The 19,295-nt window shown below is 41.5% G+C and overlaps 2 protein-coding genes across 2 annotated transcripts; both read right to left on the minus strand.

The window, feature by feature from the left end:
• Positions 1–1,090: 1,090 nt before the first annotated feature.
• srm (spermidine synthase) lies at positions 1,091–6,542 on the minus strand. Its single transcript, XM_053425315.1, has 8 exons — positions 6,331–6,542; positions 5,214–5,334; positions 5,010–5,102; positions 4,748–4,901; positions 4,576–4,659; positions 4,144–4,289; positions 3,288–3,410; positions 1,091–2,949 (listed from the first exon to the last, which is right to left on the minus strand). The coding sequence occupies exons 1-8, from the start codon at positions 6,459–6,461 to the stop codon at positions 2,932–2,934; spliced, it is 870 nt and encodes a 289-aa protein (XP_053281290.1). The 5' UTR covers positions 6,462–6,542; the 3' UTR covers positions 1,091–2,931.
• A 1,612-nt stretch (positions 6,543–8,154) lies between these two features.
• Positions 8,155–18,295, minus strand: exosc10 (exosome component 10). The gene is made up of 25 exons (XM_053425342.1): positions 18,092–18,295; positions 17,078–17,214; positions 16,272–16,395; positions 16,082–16,186; positions 15,745–15,904; positions 15,525–15,633; positions 15,370–15,445; positions 15,176–15,286; positions 14,815–14,958; positions 13,588–13,778; positions 13,281–13,437; positions 12,934–13,082; positions 12,719–12,769; positions 12,501–12,612; positions 12,325–12,372; positions 12,145–12,220; positions 11,940–12,055; positions 11,756–11,848; positions 11,600–11,668; positions 11,409–11,514; positions 11,257–11,330; positions 8,803–9,019; positions 8,641–8,705; positions 8,479–8,555; positions 8,155–8,387 (listed from the first exon to the last, which is right to left on the minus strand). Exons 1-25 carry the CDS (start codon positions 18,212–18,214, stop codon positions 8,357–8,359), a joined length of 2,721 nt encoding a protein of 906 aa, XP_053281317.1. The 5' UTR covers positions 18,215–18,295; the 3' UTR covers positions 8,155–8,356.
• Positions 18,296–19,295: the final 1,000 nt, after the last annotated feature.

Consider the following 19,295-nt stretch of genomic DNA (forward strand, 5'->3'; position numbering starts at 1 on the left):
AGGAACATCCACTCAAGATCATCTGAGGATTTAGTGTTGGTTGCATCAAACCCGTGAATCTGCACATGTACGTCAATCCTCCTTTTTAACTGCAACAGAAAAACTCAAATTTGTATTCACGGTCACTGCAGTATCATTTTAAGGTGAACTGTCAAAGTCACACATGAACAAACGAGTGCAGCCACATCGTATGAACAAAGGTTGGACATATATATATAATATATAGAAAACCAGTGACAACTGAGCTCTTACACAACAACTAGAGTTGATGCAACGAAGAGCAACAGTGACACCTCACACTGCAAAACAGCCACTGACCTGAACAATTTAATGAAATCAAAGGGCTTTTCATTCAAATTCAAAGGAAATCCCCCAAAATTGTTATAGCCTCTGAAGAAGGATTTGGTGACTTTGAACAGCATTAGATGTTGGTACCTCTACAATGTAAATGGTAAATGATGTCAGTAGAGTTTTGCCACTCACACAGTGCGTTTCTGGACAAGACTTTCTCTATCATACAGTCATACTCAGCCGTCTGGGGCACTTAGGGGTTCAGTATCTTGCCCGAGGACACTTCAGCGTGCGGAATGGGGGAGAAGCGGATGGAGCTACTAAACCTCTGGTTACTGCACGACCTGCTCTACCTCCTGGCAGAGCCCCCACCCCACTGCGGGAAACTGGCTTTTACATTAAAAGAATAAAGATTGCCATCTTGTGCCTGAATATGGACACTGCACTTGGATCTCAGCGCTGTTCATTGCAGTTGTGCATTTGCAATAAACAGCAGAAATTAAGATTAAGATACATTTATTTTTGTAACCTGCATGTGGTTAAAAGTGATACTGCAATTGGTAAAGATTAGCTCAACACTAAGATATACAGTTTTAGACAAATGGATAGAGGCCCTGATCACATAATTCCCATTTTTCCAATGTCCTGCAGCCTAAGTGAGACACAGAATTTATTTTTCCTACATAAAAAAGCATCACAACTTTTAAACCATCACATTTTAAAACAAGAGCTGAATTGTAGTTCTGCATCTCGTAATGATGCATAAACCTGAGTAAAGTCATGGACAAATACAAACAGAACCATTTTATGTTCAATTTATTACAGTTGATAATTTTTATAAAAACACAGACTCATTGCTCAGGTACGACCCCGCTTCTCATTCCTCGTGGAATTAAAAGTAACAGATATTAAGTGTTTGACATTAGCTCAACAAACAAATAAACCACACGGAGACATGAGATTTCCATTGAGACAAATGAACAGCATCCTGCAGTGAAACACATCAGTTTACAGGCTTACCATCAGTGGTCAACACCCAATACTGCAAGTTATCATTGCATAATGAGTCACCTTTAAAAAAGGTATTTCTTGCATTGCAAAGCTCCAACACCATATTTCATTTTCTTTTACCAACATTACAGTATTCCATATTCAATTGATGGTCAAAGAGCATCAATTACATTTACCTCATTTGAAGTTCATGACATTTTAGAGACCATTTTCTCAACTCATGACATTTGCACTTTCGTCTAGATGAAAAATCATCAATGTCATTATCTGCCTGGAACACTGCCATAGACACAAGGAGAAACACAATTCAGTTAACAACTACCATTTCAGGCACTGGAAGAATGATAAGCTGAGGATCATTCATTCTTTTCACATTAAATCTAGAATCCCAAATGACAAACTAAAAGCTGTTTGTTAGTTTATTAATTTAGGAGGTTCACTATAACACCTAATAATGGCTTGTTTTTAATTATCCAATTTATGCTAGGGTCAGAAATAATACATCCGCTGCAGAGAGTTGTTGATTTGTGCGAGCAGGAGGTTACGGAGTTCATAACTTAACTAGCACCAAATACACTTGAGTGATGGCCGTATCTGATTTGACGAAATGAATACGAGTTAGAGCATCAATAAAAGCAATCTTCTAGTTTTTTGGGAAAATGTCACATTAAAAAAATGACCCTGTTTATAAGAGACGGGCTGTATTTTGTTTCACTAAGTAACGTGACTATTAACAGTTCATTTGGTAGGGTGTACAATTCGATAGATTAACACATGAGAGATGTACTATGTCACTGAAGGAATCTTAAAGAGTCCATGTTCCTTCCCCAAGATACACACACGCAAGGAATTACACTGTGTGCTGTGAATTAAGCCCGATTTTTAAAAGTACTGTTAGTTGTAGATATTTAAGCTCATTCATTAAAGTACATCGGGTGCAGCCATCAACCAAATGTACTTGTTGCAAAAAACAGAAAAATTGAATATCAAAAATCGAAATCTGTCAACCACCAGAAAGTAATTGATTTCTTTGTGTCAAACTCATAAATGAATAACGATGGATTCTGACCATGAAAAGAACTAATACAATGGATCAATCGTGTGTAGAGGTCACATTATTCTGAATATAAAGTAGAAAAAATGGCCACTGTATTTTCCTATAAGCACAAGATGATATCTAGCATTACAAATAAAAATGCATTACATGTACATACTCTCCATGGTATGTAATATATTGCATAACATATGTGCAGTGAATCCAATAAACAATACAATGTTTCAGAGTGAGGTCAGGTGTGATGACACTGTTCTTTCCACTTAGCCCCGCCCATCAAAAAGCTCTTCACAAAACGTTGATACGACAATTAGAGTAAAAATTTATATTCAAATACATGAGGAAAATAAATAAACACGGAGAGCGAGCTGGAAGGAAGGGGAACAAACTAACACTTTGTCTGTAGAAATCAACAAGTTTCCACCCACTGATTATGAGACGCCACCGCACAAAATCTTTTAGGAGGCCGCTTCAGTTGAGCTGTGTTGAGGAGGTGGAGAGGCCGTAGAAAAAGGGTGTTTCTCTGTCGTCTGAGGGTCAGGTAGAGGTTGAACATGGTGGTCTGTCACTGCTGGTCACGCTTCACAGAGTACCTGCCAAAGAGTGAAAGGTAGAAGTGTCCTCAGATTAACTTTACTCTGAAATAACAGCAGTTAATTAAATCATTCAAACTTCTATATGAACCACACATGTGAGTGGAGTAATTAAAAAAAAAGCGGTTTCATTTTATGAAAAAGATTCACAAGATTAAATCAATCATCATCGTTGCAGATAAACCTGCTATGACAACTATTCCTTGGCATTAGTGAGCACTGATGCCAAGGAACAGTTGGAGGATTACAACAGAACAAGCAAACAGTCCAAACCAGACAGGCCTGTTTAGAACAGGCACTGCACTAATACTCAAATCTGGAAAATAAGTCAAACATACCTTTCTTGCAAACTCCGGGAGGACGAATGATGCTTTGTGAATCTCAGGGTTGTAATATTTAAGGTTCATATTTTCCATTTCTTCTTTTACCAGAGCTTTCACTGGTTTCTTGAAATTAGTTTCCTGATTGAAAAAAAGTGAAGGGTGACCTCAGTCATTTAATGGTCACCACCAATTCGAGACAAACAGCAGACAAGTTATTGAGCCGCTATAGCTTTTGTATTAAAAAGGGATAGTTCACGCACAAGCTCTTGCCTCTATGCTCTGGCCCAAGGGGCACGTGGCGACAGCAGATTGCGAGTATCACGAGACTCGCAGTAGATGCGGCTCCGAGCTGAAGATGGCAGCAGACATTTAGGCTAAAAAAAACATTGTGTAAATGACTCCGTCTCGAGTCAAAATTGAATGTCGGGGCTTACGGACACTTGGATGACAGCACAGGAGCAGTATGGAGGCTTTGTATGTTTGGCTTGATGTTTGAAGAAGAGATCCCAAGCTACTTCGATTGTCTTGTATTCTGCTGCAACACTGTTTACCCCCTGAAACTCTAAAAGTGTTTTATGGACTCAAACACTTCACCCACCCCGCCATCAGCATTGTGATGAGCAGATACGAGTGAATTTTCCATTACGTGTGAACTTTCCCTTCAAGCTAGTGGTGTTTATAGGCACCACGTGTGTGTGTGTGTGTGTGTGTGTGTGTGTGTGTGTGTGTGTGTGTGTGTGTGTGTGTGTGTGTGTGTGTGTGTGTGTGTGTGTGTGTGTGTGTGTGTGTGTGTGTGTGTGTGTGTGTGTGTGTGTGTGTGTGTGTGTGTGTGTGTGTGTGTGTGTGTGTGTGGAGTCACACGCTCACTTACAGGATTTTTACTGCAGAGCATGAATCCAATTTGGCCACTGGGATAAGTTGGTATGGTGCTGTAGGCATAGTCCACCACAGGGAACAGGGTCTTGCAGAAGGTCTGCATCTCCTTTATCAGCTCCAAATGGAGCCACTGACACTCTCCTGAGAAAATGACAAGAGCAGAATGAAAGGCATGTTCATTTCCTGCCTGCTATTTAGTTGTGCCATAGTTTCAACTTGACATAACTGAAAGACTTTATAAACGGTAATAAAACAGCATGGGAGGATGTACTAAAAAAACAAATCACACAATGCTTTGGGAGGATTTGAAATTATGTTCACTGTTATTTGATAGGACAGTTATGATTTCTACTGAGTTAAGAGCCTGTCTAATGACTTGTTAGCTTTTCTCGAACTTAGAAGAAAACTGAGAGAAATGCAAAGTTACCCTGGGAGCAAAGAATTCCACCATTTCTCAATGCTGCCTTCATCAGCTGATAGTAAGACTCCTTGAACAAACTCTCAGCTGGGCCTGCAACAAAAACACAAGTGGGGATAGGACCGCCTCCGACAGCAGCTGACAAGGTTAGATGTTACAACTCTGAAAAAGTGGCACTTACCGACTGGATCTGAGGAATCAGTTATAATGACATCGAAGGCATCCTGGTTCTGCTTCATGAACTCAAAGCCATCTCCAACATGAAGGGTGAGCTTGGGGTTGAAAAACCCTTTGGCCATCCCCGGGAGGAACTTCTTTGAAACGTTAATGACGTCCTACACATGAGGTGACATCAACGCTGATATGAGCAGGTGTTAAGCAGGGAAAAAAACGAATATTGTTTCATGGAGAGAACCTCGAATCCATGACTGTGTTGTTCCCACCTCGTCTATCTCACACAGCACCACCGATTCCACCAGTGGATTCTTCACCACTTCTCTCAGCACGCCGCCATCGCCGCCGCCAATAATCAGAACCTGCAAAACAGAAAATGTGCCATTGAACATGACAGGAGAGCCTGACTGCTTTCTGAGTGTTATTTTACAGCAGCGTCGTTAATTTAAAATACAATTCATTTTGAGTGGTACCTTCTTAGGGCAAGGATGGCTGCACAGCGGGAGGTTGGCAATCATCTCCTGATAGGCAAACTCATCTCTCTCTGTGCACTGAATCACACCATCCAGCACCAAGACGTTACCGTAGGTTTTACTGAAAAGTGATGCGACAGCAAAGGCATGAGAGTCACATTGGACACGTTTAAGGTAAGTAGACTTGATTTGGAATGTGAGTCACTGCAACTCGAGCCGTTCTCTAAAGTTGATGAATTGGTCGGGACTCTATGAGTGAGCTCTATCTTTCGCTCCCCCACAAAACACAGAGATATGCAGGGTCAACTGGGATGAAACACAGGAGTCACGTAGAAGAGACGGGAGTAGCTGATCATCTTTTTTGATGATCGTTTTACCTTTTAGACTCTTTACTTTTTTCTACTACTGGTTTTGTTTTGAAGGTTAATTTCTTTTCTATTGTTCGGAAGCAAATGTTTTATTTGTTTGCGTCAATAAGGTGACTAGTAACATGGGTGATGAATGATTGATTAAATATAAATCAATGAAATGACGGTTTTTACCAGTGTGAATGAGTTTGTAAATACACTTTAGTATACGTATTCTGCTTTGTCAGTCAGAACACTTGCTGACCTGATTTAAAAAAAAGTTGCTATATCATGTATACAATTAATAGTATCATTGCGATACTTCTTACTTGTAGCTAAGTTGTGATAAACTACACAAGTTATACTGCATAGTGTTGCATTTAAATATGCTGTACAAGCCGCTGACCATGACCCCTGACCCCCCCACCACACAGATGCTTCCAAACTCTACGTTCACTGTTGTGTCTTGAGCCGTTTAAATCCCTGCATGGCCACGACGAGGATCAATCAATGAATAATTCAGTGACTGCTGCCGTGACTCGTGTTAACCTGTCAGTGTGTTACCATTACACACACCCTCACTACCCTCCATGCAGCTCATTAGCCAACAAGCTAACCTGCCTGTTAGCTGAGAGTTGAGGCTTAGTGAGAAACTCTGGAGCAGCCGCCAGCTGAGCAAACTTAGCAGAACCCACGAGCCCCGGGCTGCTGCTGCTGCTGTGCTGCTCAAATGCCAGGGCAGGCTAACAGCTAGCCACGTTAGCACTCACCTCTTGAAAACCATGACATCTTGAAACGTGGACTTCTTGTGGTAGAGCACCTCCTCCACCTGCAGGCTCATCGCCTGGCCCGGCCATAGCGTGCACAGCTCCGTGAACCAGCCATCTTTAATGTGGTCCATAACTGCAGCCGACAGCCACAAGTACAACTGCACAGTTTCCTCCGTGTGTTTCTCTGAGGCAGCGGTGTGACGGAGGTGACGTCGGCTCATGCGCCGACGCATAAACTTGCTGTCCGCTCCGGGTGTAGCAAATGGGAAGCCGCGGATGGCGGTGACGTGGGCAGCTCTGGCCAATGGGGTGTCAGCGTGAGCCGGCTCGAGTATGTTTGTATGATTTCTCGGCTCGTGCCCGTGCCCCCGCCCCGTGGAGAGGAGCGTGTTCACGTAAAGAGGAAAGTTTGGTCTCCTCTTCATCAGAGACGAAATCAATCCGTTCACTGATCCAGGGCCTGTGTAACCTCACTGTGCTCGGACAATGTGAACACCAGGCCCGGTTAGGTTGTGGGAAAATATCCCAGTTTGGATTAAAATATACTCTTTCACAATATTGGCCACGTGCAAAGAAGAACTGGTGGCAAACCACTGAGACAAATCTCCCCCCCTACCACGTGCTCATGGATGTGCCACATGCATGCAGTTGTCACTGTGGCACGCTGCTGCGCATGCGCTGGCCAGCAGAAACTACAGCGTGCGTGGCCGTGTACTGTAGAACCAATGCAATCACTTCTTTAAATGTATTTATTTACCTATTCTCATGCAGCAACAGTATGGTGTACACATCAGACTTCAGGGTTCATACATTTGTCCTGACCCAGATCAAGTGGCCACAGAAAAAGGGAGACACAGAAGTATACCAATCAAAGAATATCTTATTACCCAAACCAAACAAATGAATGTGACATATTAAGAATCAACATATTAAATGTGGAAGTCAGTAAAGTCAGTGGTGCAGGGTGTGCCTGAGTGAAGGGTGTGGTTGCAAGTTTTGTAGGGTGTAAAGAAAACATGAAGTCTACTTAAAACAGAACCAAAGGCGAAGGTGAAGTGCAGAGTTCCCTTAGGTTTAATTTAAATTCATTACAGCCAGATTGTTTTACTAAGATCCATTTATTATTCTGTGAGGAACAAAAATGTTGAACAAGGTCCCATCTCACTGATAGAGAAAACTCCTGGATCTGCACCAACATTTAATGGATTTGCTACGGACACAGACCACATCCTATCACCGACTTTTACATAATCTTGCTTACATACAAACTATCCTACAACAAATGGTCAGGGGTGAAAAAATAACCTCCACCAAGGAGGTGATCGAGGCCAGAGCATTTTCAGGCACTTCCCAAATGTACACAATCAAAAGTCTCACATGCCCGAAGCCTGCTGGCTGTTTCTTAGGGATGGATGTTATCACTTTGCTCAAGGCAAATCGTAACGTGACAGTGTACAATGGTCTTTAAGACAATGGTGTTCTTTCATCTTTGGGTTTTAAATCAGATTTGGCCCAGACTAACCTGTGGCACAACACTGACTGAATACCAAGTCCCTGCGGGAAGGTTACAAAATTATTTTGTGTGTGTGTGAGAAGCCTTTCCAGAAGAGTGAGGGTGAAGGAGCAGGATTGTATCACTTAGCCTTCACACAGGGGTGTGTTGCTCATGTGTCATGTCATGCTTTTCAGACAGACAATTATATTGACAACTATTGCCTTAATATCATTGACAACGGTTGTTAAAATACTTTGCTATCCACAAAATGAAACAATACATTTCATCAAACTGTTTTGTTTAGTTAAAAAAAACTGAAGACGAGGAACTTTATCCTCTAAAACCATCTTTAATAAAGAGTCCTGTGTTTCCACATATTTACAGGATACACTATTCCAAAGATGGAAAAACAATACAAATTCATTATATATTGAAATACTGAAATTCATTTGCAGGAAGGCAAGGTGGGGGGGGGTCATCGGTTCCTCGAGATGAAAAAATAAAACAAAAAACTGAAAATTAACAACAGTCTTATCTTTTGGGCCAGTTATGCCGGAATCCCCTGTGGAGAGTAAAAACACAGAATGGGTAACGTACTGGGATGGTTGAATGTGCAGAGGAACAGAACAGTGGACTGTATGTTCTATGTTTACCTGTCAGATCTCCCAGTCAGGTACGACAAACTTCTGTTTCCAGCTGCAAAATTGGATTTTTGTCCCTTGGGGCCTCTCTGTTGATTGAAAGATTTCAGTTCATCAATCACTAATCAAATGTTTTCAATGAAAAGTATAAAAAAAAAAAATCTTTGTCTATACCTTTTTCTTGTTATCATGGCTTTGCCGGTTTGGATCAAACTGTGTGTTGTCCTTTGATTTGGGGTCTGTAAAACAAAGTGAATTTAATGTTACAGCAACTGTACGGGAATGTGCAGCAATTAGTAACTTGTTTAATGTGATGACAAAGTCAAAGATACATACTGGCAAAGACTTTGAGGTCTGACTGAGTGTAGTCGAAGGGTGTGAAGACATCTTGGGGAGACTTTTCTGGCTTCTCCGGCTTTTCTGACTTCTCCGACTTCTCGGGCTTCTCCGACTTCTCTGCAGATTTCATCTGTTTCTTGGTCGGTCTGGGAGTCGACTCTCCAACCAAACTGGCAACCCTCTCCCTTTTCTTTCCACCACTTTTTACAGATTCCTAATGAAATTGATCAACAACATTATATTCTTAACAGTACATACAGTATAATGAATGGCGTTTACTGTTCCCTGCAATGGACAAGCAGTATTTGTGAGCAGTTTTGCTGTACAAGTTATCAAAGCTCTGTTAAGATACTTTGATATTTTAAAAGATGAAGCATTTATGCTACACATTAAAATTGAACAAAAGAACATAAAGTTTAAGTGAATTATGAAGAGACTGACAACAACTAACATAAATTTCCAAACATTTTGTTTTCCTGTGCTTAGCAGATCTAAAGTATTTTTTTCTCTCAGTCATTAATCTCTTATAAGGGCCTCTCCTGAAGAAAGTATATTGGGCAGTGACCTCTGATCCACATTGCATTGACCCATTAGTGCTGAAACAGTCTAAAATGTTACTTCTGCTGCCATCTCCAATATTGAGTTTCACTTTGCTTTATACACCTCAACAGTAACTTGCATCCTATAGACCACACTGTGTGGTGTCATGAGACATTCACGGTAGGGATTTATAATCCATATTCCAAGAAGAGACTGAAAGTACAATCTCTGCAACATTAAAAGGAGTTAACACATGCAAGGTGGCTGATGTGCGACTGAAAGTACAATCTCTGCAACATTAAAAGGAGTTAACACATGCAAGGTGGCTGATGTGCGGCTTAAGATAAAGCCACAAATTATTTGCAGTCATGGAATTAACTTTCACTGCTAGACTGATGATATCCAGCTGTATGTGCCTATTAGGCAGGCGACTTCGCCCAAATTAGGAAATTAGAGGTCTGCTTGTCTGCTCCTAAAAGCTAGATGTCTGGAAATTCCCTGCTGATTAAATTCTGATAAAAATGAAATGCTATTCATTGGGTCAGCTAGACATGGACACTATCATCAAGTGTCTGCAACTTTTGACAAATGGGTGATTTCTCCTAATCTGACCACCCTTTAAACCAACATAACAGATACAAATTTGGTCTTCTGTTTATAGCAGAGGCTGGTGAGGGATTTTGCCTTTGTCTGTTGCTTTAACCGATACAGTCTGTTATAGAAACCATGAAGAAAGCCTATTCACAAGGATGCATACGGCTTCACATTATATAACTACAATCACAGTAAAAGATGTGTGACAATCTCAGGTCATGACTGCTTTGATTACAAAACTGCCAAAACCTGTTTTTTTCAAACTCCATTGTTTATCATCCTTATTCAGGAGTTTCAAAACACATTAGAAATGATGTTATTCATATCAGATGCTGGGCCCTGATCACAGCACACACCTTTATTAATATGCATCATAAAATCAATGCAGTTAAACCATGAAACTTTCTTTCAAACTAAAATAAAGCGAGGAAACTTCAGTGCCTAAGTGCCGACTGAAACTGACAGTGTGCCAGTACAGCCAATATTTGGCTACAGTTGGCAGGTTGACGAGTGCTACTTTCAAGTGCTACTGCCAACACTTATGACTATGATGCCTGCCAAAGGGCATATTTGAAGGAGCCGTTTCTGCAGGGAGCATCCTTGAACAAACTTTTCACTTAAGCCAATCACACAATGGGTTACTGTGGTGCATACCATTACTGTTTGTACTAGCTCTCGAGGGCTTAAGGCTGACAGTGAAGGGCTGAGGGGAGGGGGTGTCACCAGAAAGGAGATAAAAACAAGAATCAAATGGTCATGACCACGCTCTTTACGGTGAGTTTTATATAACTGAGCATTTAAAAAAGACAGAAGACACCATATGGTCGCAAGAGCACAGATGAGTAACCAAGCAGAAGGATGCCAAGTAATTCCCCAGAGAGAGCGAGATAACAAGAAGGGGGGTTTGGGCCAAAAAGCAGCTATTGTTGATCCCTGGGGAGGAAAGAAGAGGAAGACGTGTCTCTTATGTGCCAGTCCCACGCTGTGCGTTTCTCTTCCCCAGACACATCATGGGAAAGATATACATATTGAAAAGCCAGTACCATACCAATGCCGCAGGAAGGCAGCAGTGTTTCACTGGCTTGTGAGTCACTATACTTATGCGCAGAAATATCAGCCAGGTCTTAAGAAAATGGGGGGCATTGCAGAGGGTTAAACTGACTATTAATGACCAATCTTTAATATGCTGTGCCGGGCTATCGGGTGAATGCAACTGGTGTTTTTCATGGATTTGTACTTTACGCCAAAGGGACATCAACAGTGGAGTTGACAGCTAAGCCTATGTTAATCTGTGGACGCAAGAGCAAAATGACTCACCGCTGCTTGTTGGCGAATGGTGATGACGTTCGCTAGAGACTCCTGGTAGCTTTGTTTCTCCTTGTTTCTTTCCTCTGTGGAAATAAACATTGAATTCAGTGAGGAGCATTAAATAACAACGTTTACATTTGGAGAAGATTAGACCACATTACCGTTCGCTTTCTTTGCATGTTCCTTTACTTCTTGCTTGGCTTTCTTCTTGGCCTCCAACTCCTTCTGTTGCTCTTCCATACTCTGCAGCTTCCATCTTTTACTAATCTGGATATGTGAAATGATACAGCTATAAACATCTAAACATGTAGTAAAGCAGTAAAAGACGGATAAGTCTGGATCTTTCGATTACCTCAAATATTTTTGAAGAAGGGTCAAACTTGGCATTCTTGCTGATGTGCACATCACTGGTGGGTAAATACTGAAATCCCAAAGAAGATAAATGAATACTGCATGTCTGATTAAAAATACAAATAATACTGAAGATTATTCACTGGTCATCTCTTACCATTCTGAAAGGGTTTTCAAAAGATTCAATGATGCGCCTGGCTTTCATGTGAGGAGCAGAAAGAGACTCTTGGTCTTTCTTTGTCTCAGGCTCCTTGAAAAGGAAGCACAGTCCACTCATTAGTCTCCAGGGTTACGCACACAGCAATGAGCTTAAGGTGAGTGAGTTAGAAGATGATCTCTACCTCAAACAGCGTGATTTTAGCTGATGCCGTGAGACCACATGTTCTCTGATCATCATCATCATCATCCATTTGGTGCTCATCTTCTGAGAAGAGCATTCCCTTTTTAACAGGCAGTTCTGAAAAGAAATATGAATGTTTAGGCCTAATTGGCTATAATATCAAAACAACCTGGAAAAGGCACAACATGCACACACATTGTGCTCACCATTGGGAGAGAACTGAGGGAGGTCGCTTTCTGAGACCCTGGAGGTATCGTGGGGTCCAAACAATGTCACCTCTGGCTGGAGATTTAGACAAGATCACAAATAATTTAATATTGTGATTGCTTTTGCAACAAATGAAATGCAAATTAAAAAGATTCAATCTTAATCAGTTCTTAACGAACCTTTTTTATGGTTGTGAGCCCCTTAGTCTTTTGAGCAGCAATCTCAGCCTGTGTAGGGTGTAAAAAAAAATTGAATTGTTAGATACCTGAATTCACAAGTAAGTTGACAGCAAAAACACCAAAGTTACATAAACGATAAGACACATTATAAAACCACGGCTGATAAGAGTTCTCACCTTAAGGAGGGGCATTTCTCGTGCTTGCTGCACTAACAAGTGGAGCTCATTGACCTGCTGCCTCACCACTGGGGGGACAGGGTTACAGCAGGCAATGATGCCCTGGGGCTCCCTGAGTAGACAAAATACAAAATACTGTGCTGTAGGTTCTCAATAAAAATACAAAATTCACCCACATTGAGGTGAGAAGAACCAACACAATAATTTGTATAACTTACCTGGGCATCTCTTCAGCTATCTTGATCATCATGTGGGTGGGCAGGACATATCTTAACACACAAATAACAGCAGTTTGAAAAATTTTATGAGCGGAATCTATAAACTGGGATAAAACTAAGATGGTTGCAAAATCTGTCTGGAAACAAACTACAAATTGATAACAGCTCAAGCAGATTTCCAGAGCAGCAAGTCCATCCATTTCCAAACAGCCTACCCGGTGCTTTCATCTTCCTGCCTGGCCAGCTTGTTCCTCCAGGCAAACAGCAGTCTGAAGGCAGTGAGCTGCTGGGTGTTAAACGACTTTTTCTGCTTCCTCTGCAGCTCCAAATATGACTCCTCTGTGTATATAGGTTTCAAATATCTCTGTGTGGAAGAGGGGGGGCACAGAAACCATGACAAATGTCAGAAAATGTTGGAGATTCTGGTGTGGGAATTAAAAAATATGAGAGTAATAAAGAAACGGTGCAACTATTTGATCGGTGGTAGAGTAATGAGTACAGAGGCGGATTTTGAAGTGTCAATCTGATCATGGTGGGTGTACGAAGTGAGGGTTGTGCAAACCTTCAGGGAAATGTCCTTGCTCTTGTTCCAGACACTCTGCAACAGGCCAGGCTGCCCGTGGTTAAAGTCCAAGAGCTGCGCCCTCACACAATCATAGATGTAAAGGAGGTAGTGTGTGTCTGCCCGGGCGTACTGAAACATCTCATCTGGCAAGGGGCTACGAGTTATGGGACAAAAAAAAAGAAAGCGTAAAACAGATATATCACGTTCTTGTTTCTCATTAAAAAAAAGAAGAAAGAACTCTAGGTCACAGAAACAAAACCAAAATTATAAGATTAAGCATCTAATGACTTGGTCAGGTCCATACCGTATCCTCCAGTCGGCCAGCTGGTAGCGTTTGTCTGAGTCCACATTGCAGAAGTGTTTGAGCAGGTGGTCGAGGGAATGTCTGGCCATGTTTAAAGCCCGGCTGGCCTGATGGGTGTCGAAAAGGTTGACAACATACACGCCGAAGTCTCTCTGGAGCCAGTCCATGTCCGAGTCGGACCCATGAAACACCTGAGACCAAGAAACAAAGCCCATTCAAGAGAAATGTATGTGACACGGAACTAACTTCTAAAAAAAAAAAGAAAAAAATGATACACCTGTATTTATATTACATTGTTCACTACAGAAAACATTTAAGCAGGAAAAAAAACTGGGGACATCATGTGACAATTTTCCAATCCGCTATTTTTCACAGGATCTTTGTGTAGCTCCAACCCACATACCGCTTTTTTTTTAACAGGTGTCCTACAGTGTGTGACTCATGGTGCCTCCCACGCTCCACAAGACACACGCCAACCTTAAACACCTCTCAAGGCAATGGGGCTCGGAGACGCCTCAAAGAAATTCAGACTAACGGGCTCCAAGATTAAAGAGTTTCTTCCCCAGGTTTTCTATATAATATCAATGGGAGAGAGCTGGAGATCGAACCGCTCATAAGGTCGTCTGAGCATCTTCAGATACATGTTCCTAAAACATATATTCCTATGAGGCCATTTTCAATGCTGATATTTGGGAATGAGATGACAAAGCTAGACGAGGTGAACAAGTGGTCAGGAGACAAGACTTAAAATATCCCCAGTTTAACAATTTAGTCATGATTTAAGTTAAACCCAGAGGTATGCACAAGACATTTCTCTCATAACCGTCTATTGCATTGTGAAATTACTTGTGTGCACAACTACTGTATGCACATAAGGTAAAAGTTGAATCTGGCGGTAGCTCTGCGAGATGTATTGGATTTTCAAAAGTGACTTAAAGTCAAAAAGTTACTCTCTGCATTTTGTTGTAAAGTTGGTTTGGCAGAGTTTCCATGTCCACAGTTTTTAATGAATTGTTCACTCATAACAGAAATGTTGGCATAAACTGAGATAAACCATGGTTGAACAACAAAAGCAACAGAAAACAAATATCAATTGAAAACAGCCTCACAGATCAAACAGTGACACATTTTGAAAACAAATCTATGGACCCATGTACTCTCTTATTCTCTTTAGGGTGTTAAAGTTATGGAACAGTGTACAGAAACGATAGGGAACGCTTCAATTACCTTGACAATAGACGGGTCAGTGAACGCTTCGTTCAGGATGTACATCTCGCTGCGGAGCTCCAAAGTGTCGACGATGAAATCCTCATCCCTGGTGGAGATCTGCATCAGAGAGGTGATGCCGAGGAAACTCCTGTAGGAATGGTGCTGCAACAGAAAACAGTGTAAACTAAATGTGTCCACAATCCATGTGGTTATACAAAAGAACAGGAGAGAACAGGTTTGCAGCGACCCTAACAAGAGCCCCAAAAGTTACCATATCGATAAATCTCTGAAACAAAATGTTTAAAACATTATAGGTCTAACAATATTTTTTTTCTTTAACGCTTCATATACAATTATGTCACAAACATAATCCTTGTACCTCAAGGTCAACGGCAAATTCAGACAATTTGCACAGCTTCTCATTCAGTGCCACCAGATCCTCCAGGGTGTCAATGAAGGAGCACTTGGTCTCGGCGATTGGTTTGTACATCTAAAAACAATCCAGAGATAACAGATTAGATCGAGGCCTAATCAACAATGAGAGGATCATATTAAAGGATTACGATAACTTGCCTGTGGTTCTGGCTTAGTCAGGAGGCTCTCTGGAGTTGTAAGATGATCCAATTCATACTGGTATGGGTGTGCGAACCTGCATTGATGACAAACTATCATTTAGATGGACAACGATGACAAATGGGAAAAGACTAAATGTTTTAATTAATTCTTACATGTCTTCAACATGTTTCTGAGTTCTTTGCTGGTGAATGAAATCCGCAAGGGCAGCTGGGACATCAACATCCTCAGGTCTCTCTTTTTGGATTTGTTTGTTGGTAAAATCTACCATTGGAAGGTAAAGAACCAAAATAGGTTATAAATGTTAAAGAGTTAAGAGTAATGATTTAAAAACAACAACAGATGGGAAAACGATGAGTGAGAAGCGCGTCTTACAAGAAGGAAGAGGCTTTAATGCGTTGGGCTTGATGAAGATCTTGGGAATAAATGGCGTGTTGCTGTTATCTACTTTTTCCTTGAATTTCAGCTGCGGCCTCGCAACATTCTTGGCGTGGAGCAGTCGGAATGTCTCGGAACGACTGCTAGAGCCTGAACCCTGAACAATAAAAAACAAGGTTTACCAAAAAGTGTGTAGCACCAGTATGAAAATGCATGAAATGTGCCCCCAAAAAATAATAAGAACCAGAGCTGGCACACAATATTTCAGCTTGAACGCAGCCCAAAACAGAGACTGGGATGTGCAGTACAAGAGCAAAAAGGTTAATTAGCCAACCTTGCGATTCCAGCTGGAAACAACAATTTTAGGAGGCTGAAACCCTGCAGGCATGACAGGCTGCTGGCTCCTATTCAGCCCATCAGCTTCATCAAGAAGAATCCCCTGGAGATCAGATACAAGACGTTAGTCGGTTGGCCGAGACCTTTCCATTCAGAAACTTGTAAAACACAGGAACTCTGGGTCCTACCGCTCTTTCGAGGATGACGTCATTTGAGTCCACAACCAAGTCAAATCTCTCCTCCAGCCCGGTCAGCTTACTCTGGTCTCTAATGTGAGATCTGCAGCCATGGTGCCGCATTATCTGACTCATGCTAAAACAGGGACACGTGAAGAGAATTGGCATTTGATCTTTCACAATAAAATAATTAGATTCATCATGACATCAACACTTCTGCACGTCTAAGGCTCTCTTCTGACCTGGTATTAACATACATCTTGAGTGATACAATCACAAGTGGAAAGCTCTAAGGACAAGTATGAGCACACCTAAAATGGATTAACATGGACCACATAACATTGATTTTTTTTTTTTTTTTTTTTACAAATGAATTAAATCTTGTTTTATTGTAAAGCTATGCACATTAATTTCCTCAGCCCCCTGAGTCCACTTCTTCATGGACTTGATATGTGTACGCATGTAAAGTGGGGAAGCGAGATCCGAGTAGAAGTGGTCACAGGAGACACATTCAGGATGCATGTTAATGCCGGGTGTGAACAGATGAACGTAAATCTGACCACTTGTGAAACACAAGAGTGTTGCTGCAGTATGAAATCTATTGATGTACTATTGCACAAATTGGGTTGATCAATCTTTAGTTAATTGTCAAAAGGAGAGACAAGTCTCAAGACCAAATAAGCTGGATGCCAAAAAATAATGATGAAAGAGTTACACATGAACACATCAGTTCAATGGGTTCATGTTCCAGCAAAATACTGGCAGACAGATGGAAGTCTTACTGAACCTAGACTCAAAGGAAGCAGCAACACACTCACCAGTGCAGGAGCTTATCTCCTTGACTCTCACAGAACTCCTGGAAGCCCGGGAAGCTCCGGTAGAAATCATATTCATCTCCAGCTTGAGGCAAGCCCGCAGAGGCTTTGGTGGCCGATAGTACAGCACCCAATCCATACTGCAGAGGAGAGAGAGGACGAGCAGTTAGTCAGTCATTCGTTAAAAGTTTTATTATGATTGAGTGAGTACAAGTAGAGAAATTCAAGAAACAGGGACGCATGGAAATGTAACACTTGTTCAATTTTTTTCAGCTTTTTAGTCCAATGCCATGTTGGAGTTTTTCAAAACAATAAGAAACTATTATTTGAATCTTGTACAAAGATCAAATCTGCTGATGAAAGCTTCGTTTATATAGTTTTAACTGAACGATTTCCTAATGTGCAAACCATATGGCATAAATCAAGGTATTTTATTACAAATACAGAAGAGCTGCAGCTGTAAGAAAGAAAACAGACAACCTAAACATACTGTGAAGCATAAGATTAACACAATGTGATAGATTAAATCTAGTTTCGCTTCCATGTGCTTGGATTAATGAGAATAACATTCCCCCCCAGGAATGAGAATGATCATTTAGAATAACATCTTTGCAACTGTCCATGTCGATAATGTTCTTTTTGGGAGAGGACTTCAAGACTTCAAGTTGTCAATGATTGACTTTACATGAAAGAAGCCATAGAGCTTCTCACATTAATTTATTTAATTTTCTATATTTAATGACGTCCCCTGTAGCTGGCTAAGTTAGCTAGCTTTGAGTTGGACGAGATATTTAAACGGGACTATTTTTGTAGACGTAATAACGAACACACAAATGAGTCGAATCTGCAAATTTACTCTCGTCCAACATGAGATAAACATTAAGCACGAGACACTGACGATTCTTCACGAACTCAATAAGCAAAATAAACTCGTGTGCCACTCGAACACAGCTCGTCCTCTCCACGTTGCTACACCGCCTGTTAGCACGAGCTACAAACGTCACTGCGTTCACCCACTTTCACGAAGGCGTCGACGTCTTTAAACCCGGGACACAGCTCCTCCTTTTCCTCGTCGTTGTTCTCTGCATTGCTGTCTTGAAGGCCGCTCTTCTCGGAGTCGTTACTCTTTGAAGAAGCCATTATTTTAATCTGGTGATAAGTGTGTACATGTGAGCGACAGGAAGCAGCCGCCGTGCTCACTGCTTTCTCCTACGCTGCTCGAGGAGGACGCTGCGGGGGAGACAGCGCCACACACTGGCCGGGGGGACGCATCGCAAAAGGGTGGATTGTGTTATTTGTGTTGTTTGGAAACGTTTAAAGGTTCAGTGTGTAGAATTTAGTGACATCTAGTGGGGAAGTTGCATTTTGCGGTTGAAGACCCCTCACCTCACCCTCCCCTTCCAAACATGTGGTAGCGTGCAGTTGTCTTATAACTCAAAAGGTGTTTAGTTTGTCCAGTCTTGAATTCTGTGAAAAACATGGCAGCCTCAATAGAGAGGAACGGCTCCAGGTGTAAATATATAGAGGGCCCATTCTGGGCTAAGGAATCTGTGCATTTTATATGAAACACACATAAAAAAAACATCTCTAGGATTATTTTAAATCCAATTTGTGCCAATAGATCCCTTTCACTTAAACTTTACACACTGGAGCTTTAGATCAAGTAAAATGTGTGATATTGTGGTTGAAAACATCCATAAAAATTCAAAATTCTAGGTATCAGGAACATTGCAGCTTTAGTGTGTTTTAATTAGCTTCATGACTTCTGCAGGTCCTGAAGCTCTGTTCATCAGTGCGCTCATTCATTGCAGACACAGCCTGATCTCCCCCCGGAGGTGCCTCACCCATCCCGCCTGACCGAAGAGTTGCAATAGGAACCTAGCACCATGAGGGGGCAGTGTTGACACTTGCAATCTGCATCAACAGAGCTACAGTATTTGCACTGCATTGAGGGGATGGGAAATCTGCACCAGTCATGCCTTAGTTTATGCCTCAGTATTAAGATCTATCTAAATCATGTCTGAACCCATTCCTTTTTACAGTTTACAGCCATGGATGTGCCACTGGGGGTTTACTATAGTCACACTCCCGTTGGTGTGCATGTGATGGGGAGAGAAGTGGGCTGCTGTCGTGATCCAGTGGTCAATAGCATGTGAAGAGCCATTGCCTAAGTATTGACACAGCAACTCATTACGGATGATCTGTGGTGTGCAGGGAGAAA

This window comes from Pleuronectes platessa, chromosome 6 (assembly GCF_947347685.1).
Source record: "Pleuronectes platessa chromosome 6, fPlePla1.1, whole genome shotgun sequence".
Lineage (NCBI taxonomy): Eukaryota > Metazoa > Chordata > Actinopteri > Pleuronectiformes > Pleuronectidae > Pleuronectes > Pleuronectes platessa.